Below are 20,728 nucleotides of genomic sequence, written 5' to 3'. Positions count from 1 at the left end.
TTACTGCAAATTCTCTATCTACTTGCTGTTGGGTTTGTGCCAGCGAACCATTTTTAGGATGCTGACAAGAGCGTCCTGTTGTCTAGCCGCTCGCTGCAAGCCAGGTAGGCATTTTCTCCCTTTTATCCTAGGGTCCATTTAGGTTGCTGAGTATCCAAGTTTCATGACCCAGGGGCAGCTTCAGGCTCCTTCAGAACCAGGCTGGGAATGTGGACTGGGACCAAGACAACAAGCCCAGAAGGCCTGCTACTGCAGAGGCGTTGTTACTGGAGGACAGTCCTGTCTCGAGTCAAGTGTAAAAGTCTGAGGGGTCTGGCAGGTGCATTTTCCCCATCGCTCAGTCACACCTGTGTGCACTGGGGAACTGGCGATCAGCCTCACTAACAATATCACAAAGGAATAACATAATCAGGGGAAGGGGAAGAACAGAGCCAACCTAAGTAACAATATTTTGGCTGAATAAGGCTGAAAACAAAAATAACTGTACAAATATTGTACAGTAAATTTGTTTCCATAGCAGTATGGGTTAGCAATTATGAAACTGCTTTTATAGCACACTAGGATTAAACAAGTAAATATATTTTCGATAATGAGCTCCAGGTTTTTTCACTGCCAGAGAAGGAAGTGATAAACAAGCAAAGGGGAAAGGCAATAGTAAAACCTGTGGTGCTGGATCCGTGTTGAAGTTATCACTATGAACTCATGATTATTTTAATATACACACAGACAGACAGAGAACTAAGGTACAACTAAGGAAGCGGGAGGACAGTATGACTTCAGTGTTGCTGCACTGGAACTGAAGGTATCAGTATGAACTCATGGATTTTAATATGTGTACAGAGAGACACAGAAATAAATATAACGCGTGTGTATGTGTGGGTTAGTACACATACATCTGTTTCCCAGCCCTATCTGCTCAGAGGGCCCAGAAGCAATGACACCCCAGTAGCTGTGAGAACACCTACTATCCAGACCTTGGTTTCTAAATGCTATTCTCTGGGAAAGGGAACCAAGGTTCTGGTTGAAGTGGCTGATTCCAGGACAAAGGCAGCAGGGAAGGTACAAGATGAGCCTGGAGTATCTTGCGGTGCCTGAAAGAAAGGAAGTGCCCAAAAAAGGATGGAGCATTTTGAAAGAGCAAAGGAGTCAGCCTGAAAGATTTCCCAGTGGCCAAAGTTAGAACAGTTTGAGTAACAAAGTAAACAATGACAATATTAGATTATACCCATAGAATAAAACAAATATCCATGAGTTTACACTGATACAAATAAATAATTGAATAAATAAAATGGGGGAGGAGGGACAGTTTCTCCTTCTAGAAGAATTTCAATTAATAAATGGAGAAGAAATGAGGGAAATACAAAATCATCATTAGACAAATACCACATTAACAACTGTTGCAGGCAAAATCTACCAATGGATGCTAAAATTAATAGGTAAAAATTTAAGGAGAAACAGGATATTTGCATGGTTTCACAACATCTCCTCTAAGACATTCACGAATTACAAAGGGAAAAATAGTAACTTTACAAAGGACAAACCCAACACACACAATCTTAAGTCGAGGTTAACATCAACACTAATAAGACGTATTAACATTATGTGCTCCCTGATACGATATATTGAGATGGGCAGAGCATCGCTTCTTGTTGTATTCTTACCAAAAATGCATAATCTCAATCTAAGCAGAAGAAAACATCAGAAACCCGAATTGAGAGACACTCTACAAAATACCTGACCAGTACTCTTCAAAAATGTCTAAGTGATAAAAAACAAGGAAAGACTGAGGAACTGTCACAAACTGGAGGAGACTTAAGGAGACATGACAACTAAATGCCAAATGGAATTGAGTCCTGGAACAGAAAAATGGACTTCAATGGAAAAACTGGTGGCATTCTATTAAGGTCTACAGTTTAGTTAGTGGTACTGTACCAATATTAATTTCCTAGTTTTGATAATTATACTATGGTTATATAAGATGTTAACATTGGGGAAAGCTGGGTGAAGGGTATTCAGGAACTCTGTGTACTATTTTTGCAACTTTTCTGTTTGTCTAAAATTATTTCAAAATAAAAACTTATAAATAATAAAGTATAGAGTTAAACCAAGCAGAATTTGTGGCAAAGTGGAGATAATTTACTCATAATCTCCCATTTTTTAATACAATGGCTGGTCCTTTTAAAACTGAGTAATCTGTTTTAGTAGGCCACTAATTTTTTAAAACATTTTATATGTATCTAAAATTCATACCTAGCACTATCTAAAATATATACTATTTCTTCTTGTACAATAGATTTCAATAAAATTTAAAAGTTAATCTCATTGAGAACACACGTCGTACTCATCTCTCATTGGTTGGGTAACACATCATGACACCTTTTCCTTATGCCTTCTCAAGATGGCCCCCTGAGTACTCACTGCCCTTCTATTTTATTTTAGAAATCTGAACTGTTATTGCTGGAGGACACACTAACTCCATCTGTCTTACGAAGGATGCAGCATCTCAGAGTCTTTGCCAATCTTTCTCAAAATGTTAAGCCCAACTCTTAACATTTCCTCCTACCACACTTCCCTCTCTATTTCTAAAGCCAAAACTCTGACCAAACTCTTGTTGTTTTATATCTGAATAATTATGACTTCTTGCCCATCAGTCCAAAATGCTGCCATCAAATGTGTCTAGCTTTTTAAAAAAATTGCTTTGACTACTTTACTTTTTTCCTCATAGCTTAGTTACCCATATCATATTCAAATTCCTGTTACTGATTTCCAGGGTCTTTGTGGTCTATCCTATTTATCAAGCTCCCCCAATATTTTCTTGACATTCTCTTTTCTCTTCTCACATCCATTCATTCCACTAACTTTCACTGAATTTCAGCAATGCCTAAGCCTCTGGGGTGAGTAAGGCAGGAAATACAAAATATACCTATTTATCTTTTCTCATTCTGACCTTCTCATTTACAAATCTTCCAAGTAGTTCCTTGCATGTGAAATGTTATTAAGCCCCAAATTCAAACTGTTATCAACCCCACTTCATTGAAAAAACTTCTGCTTAAGTGGCCTGGGGAGGATGCTCATTTGTCAATTAAAAAAATTGGCCAGTTAATTTTACAAAAAGTGAAAGTAAAAAAGAGGGAGAGAAGAGTAAAATAAAATGCAGACTGTTAAAAAGAGAAGCACAAATGTCAGTGTATCATTGCTTTAAGATCTGAGGCAAGGAAAGGCAAGTGACTTTCTGAATAATCCAGAATGCAATGGTCCACGAGACTGTCAAAAAAGAAGCCATGCTTTCAAAAACTGCCAGAGATCTATATTAGTAGTTAAACGCTATTCTGAAAAGGATAAGTTAGGAAGACATCCCAAATTTGTACCCCGATTGCCCTGGATCACACAGAGTATATAAGAATAGCCCCCTGAACAGGGTGCTGGAGCACCACCCCGTGCACCAGGCCAGCTGGGCAGAAGGAACAGAACGAACGGCATGGGCAACTGTGGTGTCTGGGATGAGGTTTGCTGGACTTAGTGTTACACAGTCCCATCTGTCATGGAGTCCTCTGTCATTTATGCTACAGAAGGCTGAATAAGGAGACATTACAATTCCTACCTGGTGATCTTCCTTGAAAGTTTGGATTAATAACTCTCTCAGCTTCTTCTTTCTTTCCTTTGCCATTTTTTCTTCACCTAGAATATGAACACTTTGAAACATGCCTTTTTCTTGATTTTTTGGAGAATTTTCTTCTTGCTTTTTCTTCTCTCTGTTAATAACAATTTCAAAATACATGTATGAACAATAGCATTAACAATGAGTAACTGCAACCTACCATAGTGGAATGAACACTGAATTTTCCATCAGAAGACACAGATTTTTAGATCTGGCTCTAGTAGGGTGATTTTTTTTGAGGCTTATTCTTTTGTAAAACATGGATTAAATGAGATAAAATTGTTATAACATACTCTGAAAAGTAGAAAGCCCTATAGATATTTTAGTAAAGTATTTTTATTGAGTTTAACATTTGAGTGATACTTTGATCAAAATTTGAGAGTTAACTACCAGGTATTCTCTAATGTAGATATAAGTTCTCTCTCTCTTCTTATAAGGGGGTACAAAAAGGACCCTCAACTAAGAAAGCAATGAGTTTTTGTTTTATTTTTTTGGTGAGGAAGTTTGGCCCTGAGCTAACACCTGTTGCCAATCTTCCTCTTTTTCCTTGAGGAAGATTGTTGCTGAGCTAACATCTGTGCCCATCTTCCTCTATTTTGTATGTGCGATGCCTCCACAGTATGGCTTGATGAGTTGTGTGGGGGCCTGTGCCCGGGATCTGAAGCTGGAACCACCAGGCCACTGAAGCAGAGTGCGCTGAACTTAACCACTACGCCACTGGGCCAGCCCCAAAAGGAATGAATTTTTACCACAAAGCTTTTACCAGGTTTCTAGGGAGGAAAATATCAAAACCATCAGGCATTATTAAGGAGAGAATAGAATTTATATTAATTCTAAAATAACTGAAAAGAGAAAAAATAGAATTTAATAATGAAAAGGCCTTCAGGCAACTAACAAGAATCTCTTAGCAACTCTGTTGCTCATCTTTCTAGCTATCCTCTTTCTCACCAACCTGGCTGTTCTTTCTCATCCAGGTCACCCTTCTTACACTCACCAATCCAGGCAAGCTCAAAGCCACTGCCTTCTTATTGGAGTGGACTAAACTACATAGGTACACGTATGTGTATAAGTTATATATCCTATCAATAATGTAGTAAAGATGGCACCTAGTCAGGAATCACGATCTAGGGGTTCTGACCACAAACCAGCTGTGAAAACTCAGGCAGGTCCTCTAGTCTTTCTGAATCTCACTTTACAGCTGTGGAAACTCAAATTAAGAGAGGGATGCCAGAATACTCTGTCGACATCCCCTCATTAATTCTCATATATCACCCAGGGGGCACATGATGTTCTCTCTTATTACTGGTGATGTTAACCATCACTTGGTTAAGGTGGCTTCTCCACTGTAAAGTTGCTATTTTTCCCTTCGTAATTAATAAATTTCTTGGAGGACATATTTTGAAACTATGCAATATGAAGCAGATTTAGGATACCTTACAAATAAATCAAAAAGCCCTATGAACAATAAAATTTTACTGATTCTTTCCAAACTTACTGATGCCATAACAACGTTATATTAGACAGTTATAGGCAGATCATAGTGAGCATTTAAAGAAATAAAGTTCTAATATCCTGGATCTGATTTTTAAAAATAACATTAAAATATGTATCTGTTACAAAAGTAATATCTGCTTATTGTAAAAAATTGGAGAGGTATAAAAGCCATGCATATTTCTACCCAGAAAAAAAACACTGATAACACGTCCATGCTTTTCATTGTACAACCATTATTTATTAATTTATCCAAGATTTATTATTGTCCATTATTATAAATAGTATTATTTTAATTATCTGTGTGTACAAATCTTCATCTGGATTTCTGATCACTTTTTTAGGGCAATTTTCCCAGGGCAGGAATTCCCAGATCAAGTGATAATACTATTTTTATGGCTCTTGTTGTTTATTGCCAAATTGCTTTCTGGAACGTTTAAATCAGTTCATCCACCTAGAAGTATCACACGTTATCTGTTTCACTGTAACCACGGATAAGATTTTAACTTTTAAAAGAAATGAGTGGTCGGTGAACATTTGTTGAGTGCCCCACTGTGAGCAGAGCATCCGCTACCATCAAATGTTACTTGTTTTCACAATTTATTTTAGGTCAGCCTCGATTTTTCAGGGCTTGAGAGCAATGTGAAAAGCAAGGTTGACCGTAGCAAGAACTCACTGAAATACCAGTGATTGCTTTCTGAAAGGAGTGGAGTCTGGAGGAGGCCTGAGCCCGGCACTTGAAAGAGTGAAGCGCACATCCACTGCCGAGCTGTTTTAAATCGGGCAGAATAAGAGCAATCAAGATCACAGGGGAAAGCTGTGTGGGCCGAGGCGGGTGGAGGGGATTATCTAAGAGGTCTTCCTGGCCTCTCGGTTTGAGTACTCAGTCACTTCAGGCACGTTGTTCAAAGGCTTTTGCAGTTCACGCATCAGTGCTGTTTCTCCGAACAAATACATTAGTTATTTCATTTATGAAGCTCATTTTCTGCATGAGGATACATAATAGTACTACATCCTGTGAGGACTATTTTGATTTTCTACTTATGTCAGATATCCTTTTTCTTTATCAGTGGCAGTAAGGCAACAGTGACTCTGTATGATTATCAGAAGATGAGACCCTGACACAATCCACAACAGGACAAGGCACAATTAGTGAACATGCATAAGGAAACACGTTCAACCTTAAAAATGTTCAGGTAACCAAAGACATGTGAATTAATCAATATAACACCTATTAAAAGAGCAAAAATATTGAAAATGATGATACTCCCCAACACTGAGAAGAGTATGGTAAACTGGCCCACTGCCAGCAACAGCGTAAATAAGTACAGCCCATTTGGAAAGCAATTTGGCAATGTTTCAAGAGTCATAAAAAGGCCTATATCATTTAACTCAGTAATTACACTCCTAAGAATATAATTTAAAAGAATGAAAAAGCTCTGTGCTTAAGGATGCTCACTGTGCTATTGGTGAAAAATCTGAACTAGCTGAAATACTTACCAAGGGAGGGGAGGTCATTACATAAATTATGGTATAGGAACTCAATCAAGCAATACACAGACCTCAGGACTCCAGGCAATGCGTTAACTACAACAAGCAGAATAACAAATTAAATGTACTTTATGGTCGCAATTAAGTACATAAAGGGATCGAGACCAGGAGGACACATGGAAAGGGGAAAATAGTTGATCTGTTAAGATGGTGGAATAGGGAGTGATTTCTCTTTTGTGTTCTGTTATTGCAACATTTGTGCATTTTAAAAACTTTAGGGGACTTCCAAAATGACTGCTTTAACAAAAGCACCGCGCCCTGCTCACCAGGCCGGCTTACATTCTCCATGCTTCTTCGACAGTGCGTCTCCTCTCGATGATCTCCCTCCGCAGCTTTACCATCTCCCTTTGAATCTCCTCCTCCTCTTTCTTGGCCTCCAGAGCCTTCCTTTTCTTCTCTTCTTGCACCAGATACTGAGCCTCTAAGAAGACTGATTTTTTCAGGGTCTTTTCAATTCTCTGGCGCTCCAGTTCTTTCTCACGTCTTAAGCGATTTTCTTTTACCTTAAAGAGAATACAACAAGGGTGAACGCAGCCTTTCAAGTAGAAAGGGATATGCAAAACCTGAGAACACATTCTGAAGTTCAGACTGCACTCAGTTTGAAACATCGTGGCCCAGAACCTCACCATTTATCAGAACGATAGGGGGAATTCATTTGTTTACTGGGTAAGGCCCGATAAGTTTTAGATGAAGTCAGGTATGATGGCTCCCAAATGATCAAGGAGTGATCTGCACCATGGAGAAGCTGAAAATCTAATGGGTCAGAGGCCAAGTTCTGGATTCTTACTTAGTAACGATCTCGCATCCATAAGATTTGCCAAGGTGTATGTTACTGCTATTTATTTAGGCCCTGTCTGCAAGGTAATTATACTTTAAGAAAGAATAAGGGTATTTTGGGGAGGCTACATGGTGAATAGAACAGTGATTTCTTGCCTTAAGGAACACCACAACCCTTTATTCATTTCTATCATTAGTTAAATATATAGATGATTCTGGATCATTTTTGGAAATGAAAACCATGAATTTCACAGATATTTCTGAATAAGCACATTTTTTTCAAACCCATTAATTCTTTAGAGGCTTGAACAGCTGTGAATTAAGGAGAGGTCCTTTCCTCTTGCTTCACTTCACTTTCCCCGTAGCTTACTCTCCAGTCATGATAAGACTTCTAGAGGATGGCTCTCTCTTATTGAACCTTCTCTCCTCCCTTTCATCATAATCCAAACCAGGATCACAATTCTACCCCAGTTTCTCTCATATGCCAAGTGCTGATTCATCTCAATGATTTAAAGCAAAAAGAAATTCAGTGTTATAAAAAGACAGTACACACATGTATAGCATTAATTCTAGTTCAGCCTTCTGGAGGACATGCGGCAAAGCCTTGGTCATTCTGATTTCCTGAAGCTCCTCTACAAAGTGTTGAGATGTATCTTTTTCCTATAACCTACCATTCCCCTTGGAGAAAAGAAAGTTCCCATATGCCTTTCTAATTCAAAACAGCTGAACTAGGTTTAATTCAGATCTGTCCTCCCTTCGAATTATAATCACAAAATGAGTGAATTTTTCAGCTGTCTAGAAAAGAATTATCATTATAACATTCACTAGAATATTCATGATATTAATATAATGATGTCACAACTCAAAAACCAAATTCAAACAAGACCCAATCTACATATTTATAAAAGGAAGTATCACATCCAAACTAATAAAGTTTAGCTCACCACTCTATGGGTCAAATCAATTATGCCTTTTTTTGGTTCTCTTAAATAAATAGTTTCCTATCCTCAATTTATGAGCATTATTTTTCTTCTGAAGTTCTATTTTATTTTTATTCTTTCTAACCAAACCACAGATGGCACTCTTTTTCATACTAAAGCCTAAGTCTTTATTTAAGCTTATTAAATGTGTTACACAAAGATTGCTTCCTGTTATCCATTTTAATTTTGTTTTGCCCTCCCACCTGCTTATGTCTCATCTCCATGGTAAGACGAGGATCCTTCTGCTGCGTCTTGTCTTGGTTTCCATTCATTCCAAGATCTTCCAACATCCCAGAATCCACCACATCTTTATGGAGCAGATGGTCTATAAATTTTTGAACGGTGGTGCTTTCTTCTTCTTCCTCCAAATAGCCACATAAATCTGGGGGAAACAAAACAACAAAAAAGGAAACATTTTAATTTTAGTGTAATTTTCATATTTACATAAATAATCCTAGTACAATCAAAATACAAAGCTGTGAATGTTCAATAAATAGTCACTGATAATGCCAATTGGATGAGCATAGCCCTCAGCAATTGCCTTCAACTTACAAGAAAAATCCTCCACTCACGAGGAATTGACCTCGCCCAAGTCACTAAAGACTCCCTCCATGCCAAATTTAAAAAAGATATTACTTCAATCCAAACTTTCTTGAGGACTCCACCGCCTTTTTAAAAACATGGCTTTATTGTGGTATAACTGACATACAATAAACTGTAAATATTTGAAGACTACAATAAGTTTTGACATATACATATACCAGTAAAACCATCACTACAATCAAGATAATGAACATCTCTTTCAGTTTCAAAAGGGTCCCTACGCTGATGTGCAATCTCTTCTTCCCACTCCTTCCCATGCTCTCTGTCCTATCCCAGGCAACCAGAGACCTGCTTTCTGTCACTACAGATGAGTTGACATTTTCTAGAATTTTATACCAATTAGGTCATATGCTGTGCGCTCTTTTTCTGGTCAGGCTTCTTTTACTCAGCATAATATTTTGAGATTCATCATGCTGTTTTATGAATAGTTTATCCCTTTGTATTGCTGAGTAGCATTTCACTGTATGAGTATACCACAATTTGTTCGCTCATTCATCTGTGGATAGACATTTAGGTTGTTTCCAGATTTTGGCTATTACAAATAAAGTTGTTATGAACGTATGTGTATGAGTCTTTGTTATGAACATATGCTTTCTTTCTCTTGGACAAATGCCTAGGAGTGGAGTGGTTGGATCATATGATAAGTACATGTTTAACTTTTTAAGAAACTGTCAAACTGTTTTCTAAAGTGGTTATACGATTTCACACTCTTGCCAGCAGTGCAGGAGTATTCCAGTGTCTCCACATCCTCACCAACACTTGGCATGGTCAGTCTTCTAACACAAACCATTTTAATAGCATGTAGTGGTTACTCAGAGTAGTTTTAATTTGCATTTTCCTAATGACTAGCGACATTGAACGTCTTCCTTGTTAATGTTCTGTTTAGCGCCATAATGGGGTATTGACGTCTCTGTTATTGTTGAAATATCTATTTCTCCCTTCAATTCAGTTTTTGCAAGTGTCCTGGGGCTCTTCTGTTAGGTGTACATATGCTTATACTTATGTTTTCTTGATGGATTGACACTTTTATGATATAAAATGCCCTTCTTTGTCTCTAGTAACAATTTTTTATCTTAAAGTCTATTTTTTCTGATATTAGTAAGATGCTTTCACTCTCTTTTGGTTACGGTTTGCATGGTATATCTTTTTCCATCCTTTTACTTTCAACCTATTTGTGTCTTTGAATCTAAATCACATCTCTTGTAGACAGCATATAGGTAGGTCTTATTTTGAAATTCATTCTGCCAATCTGTCTTTTGATTGGAGTGTTCAATCCATTTACATTTAATTCCTGATGAGGCAGGATTTACGTTTATGATTTTCACATATGTCTTCTATACGTCTTACGTAAATGCCCTTTGTCAAGTTGAGAAATTTACTTCTATTACTAGTTTGCTGAGAGTTTTTATCAAGAATAGATGTTAGATTTTTTTCAAGTACTTTTTCTATGTCTATTGAGATAATCACATTATTAATATCTTTGGTTAACATGCTTTTAATGCCTACTTAATATTTTTGTTCAATGTTTTGATAAAAAAAAACCCAATTCTACAAGTATAAGATGAATAAATGAGGCCTGGTATGATACTAGATTGTAATACCCAATCAAACTAAAGAGATATAACTAGACCTATTAGCACCATATGAAAGGAAGTAACAGTTTCACTATATTCCATGTATGCTTCAGAATAAATGTGAAGTACTGAAATGCCTCACTTTAATAATAACGTAGTAAATTAGAAAATATCCAGAAGGTGGCAACCAGGATGATAAGATCTGAAAACAATGTAATATGAAGAACTGTTAAGAGTACTAGTACTACTTAATCTAGGAACACTGAGGGATCAGGTATAATAACAACTCCACAAAAAATAAAACGACTCTTCTTGACAGAGACAACATGATATTATTTTCTGTTGCATTAAAGGGTAAAAGTTCCTGAGGATAAAACCTTAATTCTCCTAAGAGAGAATGCCATAAGATGTGAGCCTCACGACAGCTCAATGGGCTTTTCCCAAAGTGCAGGCTCCTCTCCAGGAGGTGTTCAGGCAGAGATTACGGCACCCCATGTTAGGGATACCACAGAAGGATCTCTATCTGAGAGGGAGAAGAGGATAGATTGGACTAGGGGATCCTGAAGTATCCCTCTAACTTTAAGAGCTCATGACCTTGTGATTCCCGAGCTGGGGATTTTGTAGCCCTACAGAAGGGGAATGCCGCCAGGTGTGTTCACCAAGGGTGTCTGAGTCATGCACGAGGAGCTGCCACCTCCATCACCATACCTACCCCTATACTCAGGGAAAAAACCCCAGAGTCTGTGAGTACATTTGAGGAACCCTCACAAGTTAGCTATTTAACTTGCCTGACACTAGCTCTGTGTACAGTAATAACCTCCCTTATAAAGATATATGAAGCATTTTATAAATATAAAATGATACATAAGTGTTTAAATGTAGTCTTCACTAAAGTAAATAGCCAATATATATGGGAAGAGGCATTCAAAAGCATTAATTGCTATTATAGTCACAAGAAGATTTACAAATATTACAATATTTTAATTTAAAAAACACCATGAATTTACGGAGGATACAGATAAGTAACTTAAATTGAATCAACAAAAATTAAAGCCAATTATAAAACTAAGCAAAACACAGAAAAGTCAAATAATATATCACTTATTACTCAAATAAATTAAAAAGACCTCTTAGACACATTCATCAGATGTTAAAACTCAGAACAATCAGATAAGTTCTCACCATCAAACTTGGCATATTTCAAATGACCACTGGCTTCTGGCACAGGAGGGATTCTCGACACAGTGTCTTCAGCATCACCTTCCCCATCACTTGCTAGCTCTTGCTTAAGTTTGGTGTCTAGCCAGTCATTGACTAGCTCCTGAGCTATTAATAAAATAAAAACATCTTTTTAAATATTTCAATTACTTCAGAGACTTTCTTCATTCACTGTTTTCACTCATTCACTAAATATTAATTGAGCACCTATCATGTGTCAAGTACTGTTATAGACACTGGGAAGATAGTAATGAACAAACAAGAAAAATTAAACCTAACACTATGAAGTTTACAATCTAACTGGGGAAGAGAGACAATAAACAAGCAAGTCAGAAGAACAGAGCAGGGGAAGGAGAAGCAGTGTACAAGATATGGAAGACAGGCGTTGACAGCTTTAAATTGGGTGGTCAGAGGAGGCCTCACTGAGAGGACGATATTTAAGCAAAGTGAAGGAAGTGAGAGAGTGAGCCCTACGGACAGTTATGTAAGGGAATATTATTCCATGCAGAGGGAAAGCAGGTGCAAAGGCCCTAAGGCAGGAGAGTGTCTGGCGTGCTGGAGAAATAGCAAGGAGGCAGGGTGGCTAGAGAGGAGTGAGTGAAGGGGGGACAGGAGGAGATGAAGTGGAAGAGGTAACGTGGGGATCAGGTTTAGAGCAGTAGTTCTATATTGGGGGTGATTTTGTCCCCCAGTGGACATCTGGCAATGTCTGGAGCCGTTTTTGGTTGTCACAACTGGGGGAAATGATACCAGCATCTAGTGGTTTCAGGCCAGGGATGCTGCTAAACATCCTACAATGCACAGGACAGTCTCCCTTTCCCGCTGCAAAAAATTATCTGGCCCAAAAGTCAGTAGTGCTGAGGTTGAAAAATCCTTGTTTAGAGTCTTGACACCATTCTAGGTACTTTGGCTTTTACTCTGAATGCAATGGGAAGCTACAGGAGGGTTGTGGGCAAAGAAGGGACATACTTTAAGCGGATCACTCTGACTACCATGTTAAATAGACTATAGGGGGACAAGTTCTGAAGCAGGGGACACCATCTGGGAGACAAATGCAATCAGGAGAGAAGTGACAGTTGCCTGGACCTGGAGTGGAGGTCTTAAAAATGGTCAGATTCTAGAAAATAATGTTTTGAGGTAGAGTTGACATGATTTGCTGATGAACTGAACATGGGATGTGAGAGAAAGAAACCTACAAGGTTTTTGGCCTAAGCAACCGCAAGAAAGCAGATGCCATTTCCTGAGCCAGGGAAGGCCAAGGGAGCAGCAGGTGTGGAGGGAAGACCAGGAGTTCAGTTTTAGACAAGTTAGGTTTGACATGCTAAGTGTAAAAAGTATACCAGCAACAGATACTATCAGCTTTGAGAGGAAGGTAGAGAAAGGGAGCAGATATTCACTGAGTAACCCTGTGTAAGATAATTCAGACATTTATGTGTGTAACTTACATGTAGAATAATTCAGATCTACTAAATGCCACTCACTGGTAAACAGAGGTTTACTATGAAGTGCCCCAAAAGAACAAAGAAAGGAAACTTCCCCTGGAGCGTTCAACTGGAGGAGCACCTCAGGATTGGAGGAGGGGTACGCGAAGCTACCTTGAAGTAGAATTTCTCAAAGTATGTTCTTCAGAACACTAGTTCTTACAGAACATTAATAGGTGCTTCATGAGAGGAAAAAAAAGGAAATAAACCTTTGAAAATCATGTTCTAACCATACACTGGTACTTTCTAATGTGGGCCACTAGTTTCTTAAGACATTAACATGTATTTCAGGATAAAAAGGGTTTCATGGTCTAAGAAACTTGGGAAATGGGATAGGTAAACTTTGTTTTGTTTAATTGCAGGACTTCTTGGAACTTTAAAAGGCTAAAGTATACTATAAATTCCTATTGATGGGATGGGCAAGACATAAGCCTTGTCAATTCAGAATCAATCCCCTTTTGCCATCTCCAACCACCCCAGACCAAGAGCCGTTACTGCTCACCCACATCATGGCAATGCTCTCCAACCGATCTCCCTTTTCCCTTTTTTTCCTCCCCTAAAATCCATTCTTCATATATTTAAAAAATTGTCCTATTACAACTCTGCTTAAAACCCTTCAATGATGTCTCATCATACACAGAATATCTAAATTCTTTTCCCAGGCTTATACGGCCCTAGGTGACATCTTCTGTCACTCCTGCAAGTTCATCCCCCTCAAAAAGCTCCAGCCATACTGGGCTTCCTTCAGTTCCACAAGCACACCAAGCTTGTCTGTACTTTAATTCCGGTGCCACCCTTCCCTCTGCCTGGAATGCTCTTCCTCTATCACTGCTCAGCTGGCTCCTTCTTATTACTCATATCCAAACCCAAATGACTTATCATTATCTGATTGTTTGTTTTTAACGTTCTTTATTCCCACACGAGAATGTATACTCCATGAAAGCAAGGGCTTTGCCTCTCTTTTTCATAACCAGTTCTTCCAGTGCCTAAAACAGTACCTCACGCAGAGTAATAATCATATTTATAGAATGGATGAAAAAATAAACTGAATAACTGGAGACGTAAATAACCCAAATGGACCCAAATAACCCAAATGGCTTCCAGGACATGGGACTCTGACTTTCTTCCTACCTCGGTGGCCTCTCCTCCCCGGTGTTCTTTGCTAGTCCCTCCTGATCGCTTCATCCCTTAACAGTGGAGTTCCTCAGGGCATCAGTAACTAAAATACTAAGTTCCAGAGGAGGAAGTGCTTTTGGGAGGTGGAGAGATTAGATCAGTTTTAGACTCTCTTCATAAGGAACAAAGTTGATTTAGAAACTAGTGGTCAAATTACCTGTATGATTACTAGATCAAATTAGCAAGCTGTCCTCGGCGCTACAGGACCAACACCTGCAATACTCCCCAGTTAACTGTGTCATGTCAAACTGCATCTGGATGTGGTTCTATTTCAGGAGACAAAATGGGCCTTAAATACAGCCTTACTTGTAATATTGCGGTTAACTCCAGAGTAAATTAGCTTCCAGGCAGTAGAAGGAAATGAAAATTAAGAACGAGAGAAAGAAGAGCTTCGATTCTGTACTTTGAAGTGCATTATGAGTTATGCTTTAATAGGCTGTACTGCAAAGAATTGTTCATTGCAGCAAAAAATGTATTCTCTCACCTTCCGCATAGACTTCATCATGATCCTCTATTTGCTCAGATGCTTCCAAATCTATGATTTGGTCCCAAAGCTTTCCGGATAAGTGTGAATTTCCAGCAGAAACTGCAAATTCTGAGGCTTTCTCCACTCTCTTCAATATAACAGAAGAAAAAGAATCCATTAAGATGACAACAACTTTGTTCAGGGTTAGAGAATTTCTCTCTAGTTCAAGAATCTGATTTTCTACCAACTACTAAGATACTTTCATTTTTCCATTTTTGAAGGAATTCTGATATTTAAACATCCACTTCAATTAACTTTTTGGTTTCATATACAACATGAAATTATCTGCAGTATTTTACAGGAGGAAGACTGATTTGGGTAAAACAGAAGGACAGTCTGGTACTGACAAGGGAGTACAGAGAAATGTCTGCGTGCCTCTAGCAAAGCAAGTGTTTGGGATATCACTGAAAATAAAGATTTTGGAAAAAAAATACTAGATGATACTAAGGATTAGAAATAATCTCTGTATTTACTTGTTTTAAAATATTACATCCTTACCATATTTTTCCAAAATAAATACGTAAGAGATAGGAGAGGGCTACCTTAAATTACATTTCAATAAAAGAAACATTGTGTCGATTTAACAACTTATTCTTTAAGCAAACTGACTGAAGGCTAGCCCTGTTCCCAGCACTGCAGTGAACATTAAGGAGAAAACAAAAGTATAAAAGCTTCTCTTCTCAAACAGTTCACATATTTTTTGTTTGATATGCCATGTGTGTAATAAACAACTCAAGAATAGTCTTAAAGCAACACCGGGTGGTTAAAAACACCTGAATACCTTCAAAAGTTTATTACTCAGTAACTATGTTATATACAAGTATATAACTTGTAAAGGAACTATCTGTTATCTCCATGATCTGATAAATGCTCACTACGTGCTCCTCACGTCCCATGGCACACACCAATCCCATTGTCCACTTGATGGCAGAAACAGCAGCTACAATGCACTCCTGCATTTCCTCAAGGTTGAGAGGTACAAACATGAGTTTCTTGACGGACATAGCCTCAGGTGCAAAATGCACGTTCATATATAACAGTTTTGTGAGTAATATATTTTTGAAAGTGTTCTTTCTAAATCACTCTGTGTATAAGCAAATGCTTGATGCTGTATCTTTTGTGTATGAATGCCAGAATAATTCCAAGGAAAAGAGTATTAGAAGATGGGGTTAGCGGCTGAGGTGGGTGAGGGGGAGCTGTTCACTGCAAGGGGCATCGCAGCCTGAACTTTAAGGGAAGGGTCTGGATTGGCCACTCAGAGAGGAAGGGTATTCCAGGCTGGGGGAGCGACATGAGCCAAAGCGAAAGGAAGACTGATCTGGAAGAGGGGAAGGACACTGGCCTGACAGGAGTCACAAAGAGCATCAGTAAAGGGCTGCTACAGGTGGACTGATATTACACGTAGATTAATAGAGGGCCTTAAATGCCCATCTGGAATTTACAGAGTTTCATCTGATGGCACGCAGAATCACTGAAGGTTCAAGAGTAGAGAACTGACATGATAAAAATGTTTGGAAAGCTCAAAGTAGCAGAATCCACTGGAGTAAGAAGGTAAGGCCGTCTATCGAGTCAAGATGAGGAGGAACTGTAACTTGTGGACTGTTGCTGTATTTCGGACTCATAGTTCTATTAAGAATCTGCTTGATTCTAAGTGACTTCAGCATCCCTGAGGGTGACTCACTAACATTTCAGCTCAAGAGTTGCCTGATCTCCTGTATGCCAACAGCCTTTCCCTCGATTGCACTTCAGCAAACCATGACATGGTCATCCCGAACCACGTCACACAGAATTTTCCATTGTTCAAACCAAATGCTGACAGCCCCTTCTGCAACATCAGCCTCCTACTCATCCCCCTCTTTAACGCCCCCTACTCCACTACACTGGTGTTGCACCTAACCAAGCCCTCCAGTCACCAAGTGCCTCCTCCTCTCCCAACCTATCAGTCCTTGAGAGGGTCCCCTTCCTTTCCTACTCTGCATGGGTATTCAACTACTATCTTACATAAGCCTCAAACCTCTTGTTCCTCTGCCTTTCCAATGAAAACCTTCAAGCCTGGATCAATCTGATCTAGCAATTTTGGTACCTTAAGAAGTTATGGTTACCAGCTCCAGCCAAGTCCCGAGGGCTGCTGAATGATGTTCCTTTTCTGTTCTGAAGAAAGGCCTTTCTCCACCTTCACCACGCTCCACACCCTTTCCATATGCTCCCCCTCCTACCTTAACAAGGTCTTAGCTGATTGTGAGAGGGTGGTCCACGCAAGTGGATTTGGAAGTCTTAGCTCCAGAGGTTTTAACTATTTAGGGTACCCAGAGTTGGGATATATTAGGGAGCAAGAATCAGAAAAGAAGACAGGGAAGAGAAGAGAGAGGTGGTAGGAGAAGCAAGGAAAAACAGTCATAAAAAGATAATAGGGGAGAGGATTTCTAGAATAAAAAACTGATAATTATATCAAACCAAGTTTAGAAAGTTTGAAGATGAAGAAGAGACCACTGGATTTGGTCAGGAAGTCATTTATAACAACGGTTTTTGTGGAGTAGTAAGAAATAGAAACTGGAGGAAAGTGTGGACACAAGAAGATAATAAAAATATAAAGGCAAGGAGTCAAGATTGAACACCCAAAGATGCTGGACAAGAAAAAGAAACTGTATGGCAATCAGAATGGACTGCAGGGACAAATGAGGACTTACTGATTTTTTTCACAACAGGGGAGGCTTGAAGGCATAATGGAGAAAGAGCTACCATAGAAGTTTTAGAGAAATGATAAAAATCTAACCGAGTCAAGCTATTGACAACTGCATGAAAGAGGAAAATGGTGCAGACAAGTCAGAACAGAATTTCATCCTTCTGCTTCACTGCAATCTTCCCCTCTGGAGGAGATGGTAAGTAAATGTGCACCGAAGGCCTGCAGGGGCTCAGCACAGAGACTCTCAACTCACGGGTGAGCTAGACTTACCAGAGGCTGAGGAGTGGGCTTCCCAGAGGCTAGCCTCCAAGCCAGTGGATCCACTCTAGCTGTCTTCTAAGTCAGGCCTCCTGCAGAAGCCAGAAAGCCTTCCCTGGCACCACCCATATCAACGCCTCCAGCACATGCTTCCGTTACATCCTTACTTCTCCCATCAGCTTTAAGTGAGTCCCTTGTCTCCCACTGGACTATGAACTCTGGGAAGGCATGGATTGCACCTGCCCCACACGCTGTTTTACCTCCAGTGCCCAACAGAGTAGGCTAGTACTTAGTAGGCACTTAATAAATGCAAGCTGGCTAAATAAATGGTTAACAATTATTATATCTGGCCTAGGTTTCACTTGGCCTGGTGCTGTCAATTTAGGTAAGTAACAGCCCTTCAAAATACTACTGGGCAAAAGGATATTTTCCTAGGAAAATGCTGCATAATTTTGAAGCATGTGGTGCACAAATGAAATGTGTATGGCAAGTTGCCAAATTGACACTCAGAGGCATGCACTTTAGGTGGTTTAACGGTACTTTCAACTTAAATGGTACTTGGACTCAAAAATATACATCTCAGGCCTGGAAGAGATCTCAGAGGTTATCTAACCCAATCCCACCCTCACTGAATGCTCAAATGTACTCCTCATTATCCCTAACATTAAGTGACCATTTAGAACTCACTTCAATACCTCTAGTGACAGAAAACACACCTCTTTATGAGAATGCCCACTCCATTTCTGGATTGCTGTAGTCAACAGAAAGTTCTTACTCATGATGCATGCATAGTTTTTACCTATTGTATTGGTCCCACATGTCAATGCAACTACAGTACTGTCTTTCCAGTAATAATCTGAGAAAGGCCACAAGGTCTTCTAAGGCTTCTCCCTCTCTTCTCCTTTACTCCGCTTCATGTGATCCTCATATCAATCGAAAGGGCATGCCTATACCTGTTTTCTTGTCATTCATACTTTCATGAGAACAGAATCATGAAAAAAATAATAGAGTATAAAACTAAGGCAACGTATATAGTCACATGGGAATAAAAATAGCAAAATATGTGCAAAACGGAGACCTGTTAGTGTTCCTTTTCCATCCGATATGTCTCACTCTTAATTCTCTTTCCATCTTAATTGTGAAGTATCCTTACCTTAATCCAGTGTTCCACATTGTCAGGGTCAAAAGAAGGCTGTAAATAATATATACAGATATTAATACACAGCAATGTCTTTGTCAACTTTGCCATTTTAATCGGTCCTTCTGACTAAAGCATATGGAAAAGTGTCCTTTATTCTTTCCCTGAAGCATTTCCTTAGAAAGTTCAGCAAGAAAAGAACAAAGAATGATGGTAGTAAGAGGAAACCCGAAGCCTCCTCTGGGACATCCTCTGACCGGTTTTCTCTCTTACCCAGGCCCACCTGGAGATTGTGATTTAATTGGTCTGGGGTGGGGCCTAGGCATCAGTATTTTTTTAAAGCTCCCCAGGGTTAAGAGCCAAGATAGAGGAATGCCAGATATGATACTCCTTATAAAAACCCAAACAAGCACTGATTAATTAGCCAGATCATTCAAGTGTCACAGAAGCAAATCTGCTTGGAGAAGGGTGTGCCCTCTTTTCAGTAGTAACCTGTAGCAAGAGGCTTTCCTATCACACCCAGAGCAGGGATGTTGTTTGGTCTAATAAGAACTGGAGAGTGGTGCAAGGGATAATCAATCTTCCACTGTTTTACAAAGCAGAAAATGAGGTAGAAATCACATAAATTTCCACCCAGGTCAGCCAGATATTAATCTGAAATTAGAAATCAGACCAGTAGGACAGCTCCCTTCTACACTTTCACGGAGGAGAGGAAGATATAGTACTCTTTCACTTACATAACACTTCCCCTTCAAAGCACCTTACAGACAACTAATTAATGCAGCTGTACTGCTCAACAGTTTTGTCACTGTAACAAAGAAAGAGCTGATCCCATTAAATGCAACTGAGCTTCAAGGAGCTCTTGTATTTTCACCTTTTTATCCTCTAGGCAGTAACAGTGAGCACCAGCAGCAAAAATCGTTCCTTTTGGAGTCCTAAGAAATTGTCCCAAATTTTTACCTTTCATCACCAAGTCTATACTCATAGCCTATTTTGGATCCAATCCATTATAGAACTGGTACATTACAATAGGAGCAGACTCTGTTTCCAAGTCTCATGCTCCAGTCTGCACCCTCCAGTACCTGGGGAAAGATATGCACCAAGTGGAACACGTCTAGTGCATTATCTAGCTGGTATACTTAGAATAAACTGCAAGCACAACCGCCTAGGGGCCTCAGAAAGGCCGTATGTCTGTAGAACATTTTTTTAAGAAAGTGTAACTTAAGGGTAAAAACAGCTGGTGAAACTGCTCCAGAGCTGAAAGCCGAGAAGCCGCTCCATTTTTGTACTCATTTACATTTAAAGCATTTATTTTTGTGACTGTTAAAAAGGTAGTCTGTGGAAAGCACACACCGTGTGACTGTGACTTTGCACATGTCCTTTACACATGTCTCAAGTTTAAATTGGGGTTACCAGTTTTCCATGTCTTTGGATGCTAATGCATCAAAGGAAGTAGCAATACGAAGAGGATCTATTTTTGGAATGTTGGTGGAATTTTTCAAGTGAATCAAATATTGATAGATTCGATACCCACTTGCATTCCTGAATTCATTTTAGATACTTTACGTAAAACTAGAAGGGGAGGGATATGAGGCAAAGGGCTTAACGTGAAGA

At 39.2% G+C, this 20,728-nt stretch overlaps 1 protein-coding gene across 5 annotated transcripts in view; it reads right to left on the bottom strand.

Moving 5' to 3' along the window:
- Positions 1-20,728, bottom strand: part of CCDC191 (coiled-coil domain containing 191) — a 69,128-nt gene that overhangs the window by 47,859 nt on the left and 541 nt on the right. For 4 of the 5 annotated variants that reach the window (XM_014732878.3, XM_070242758.1, XM_001502814.6 and 1 more), the window contains exons 2-7: positions 19,130-19,168; positions 14,994-15,123; positions 11,817-11,960; positions 8,661-8,839; positions 6,980-7,203; positions 3,602-3,752 (exon numbers count right to left, since the gene is read on the bottom strand). In XM_014732878.3, coding sequence (XP_014588364.3) covers positions 3,602-3,752; positions 6,980-7,203; positions 8,661-8,839; positions 11,817-11,960; positions 14,994-15,123; positions 19,130-19,168 — 867 coding nt within the window. Of the gene's footprint in view, positions 1-3,601; positions 3,753-6,979; positions 7,204-8,660; positions 8,840-11,816; positions 11,961-14,993; positions 15,124-17,988; positions 18,069-19,129; positions 19,169-20,728 lie in introns of those variants that run through there. The other variant, XM_070242760.1, reaches the window with a different exon arrangement.

This window comes from Equus caballus, chromosome 19 (assembly GCF_041296265.1).
Source record: "Equus caballus isolate H_3958 breed thoroughbred chromosome 19, TB-T2T, whole genome shotgun sequence".
Classification (NCBI taxonomy): domain Eukaryota; kingdom Metazoa; phylum Chordata; class Mammalia; order Perissodactyla; family Equidae; genus Equus; species Equus caballus.
The sequence above is the reverse complement of the archived record's forward strand: the minus strand, read 5'-3'. Positions and strand labels throughout refer to the sequence as shown.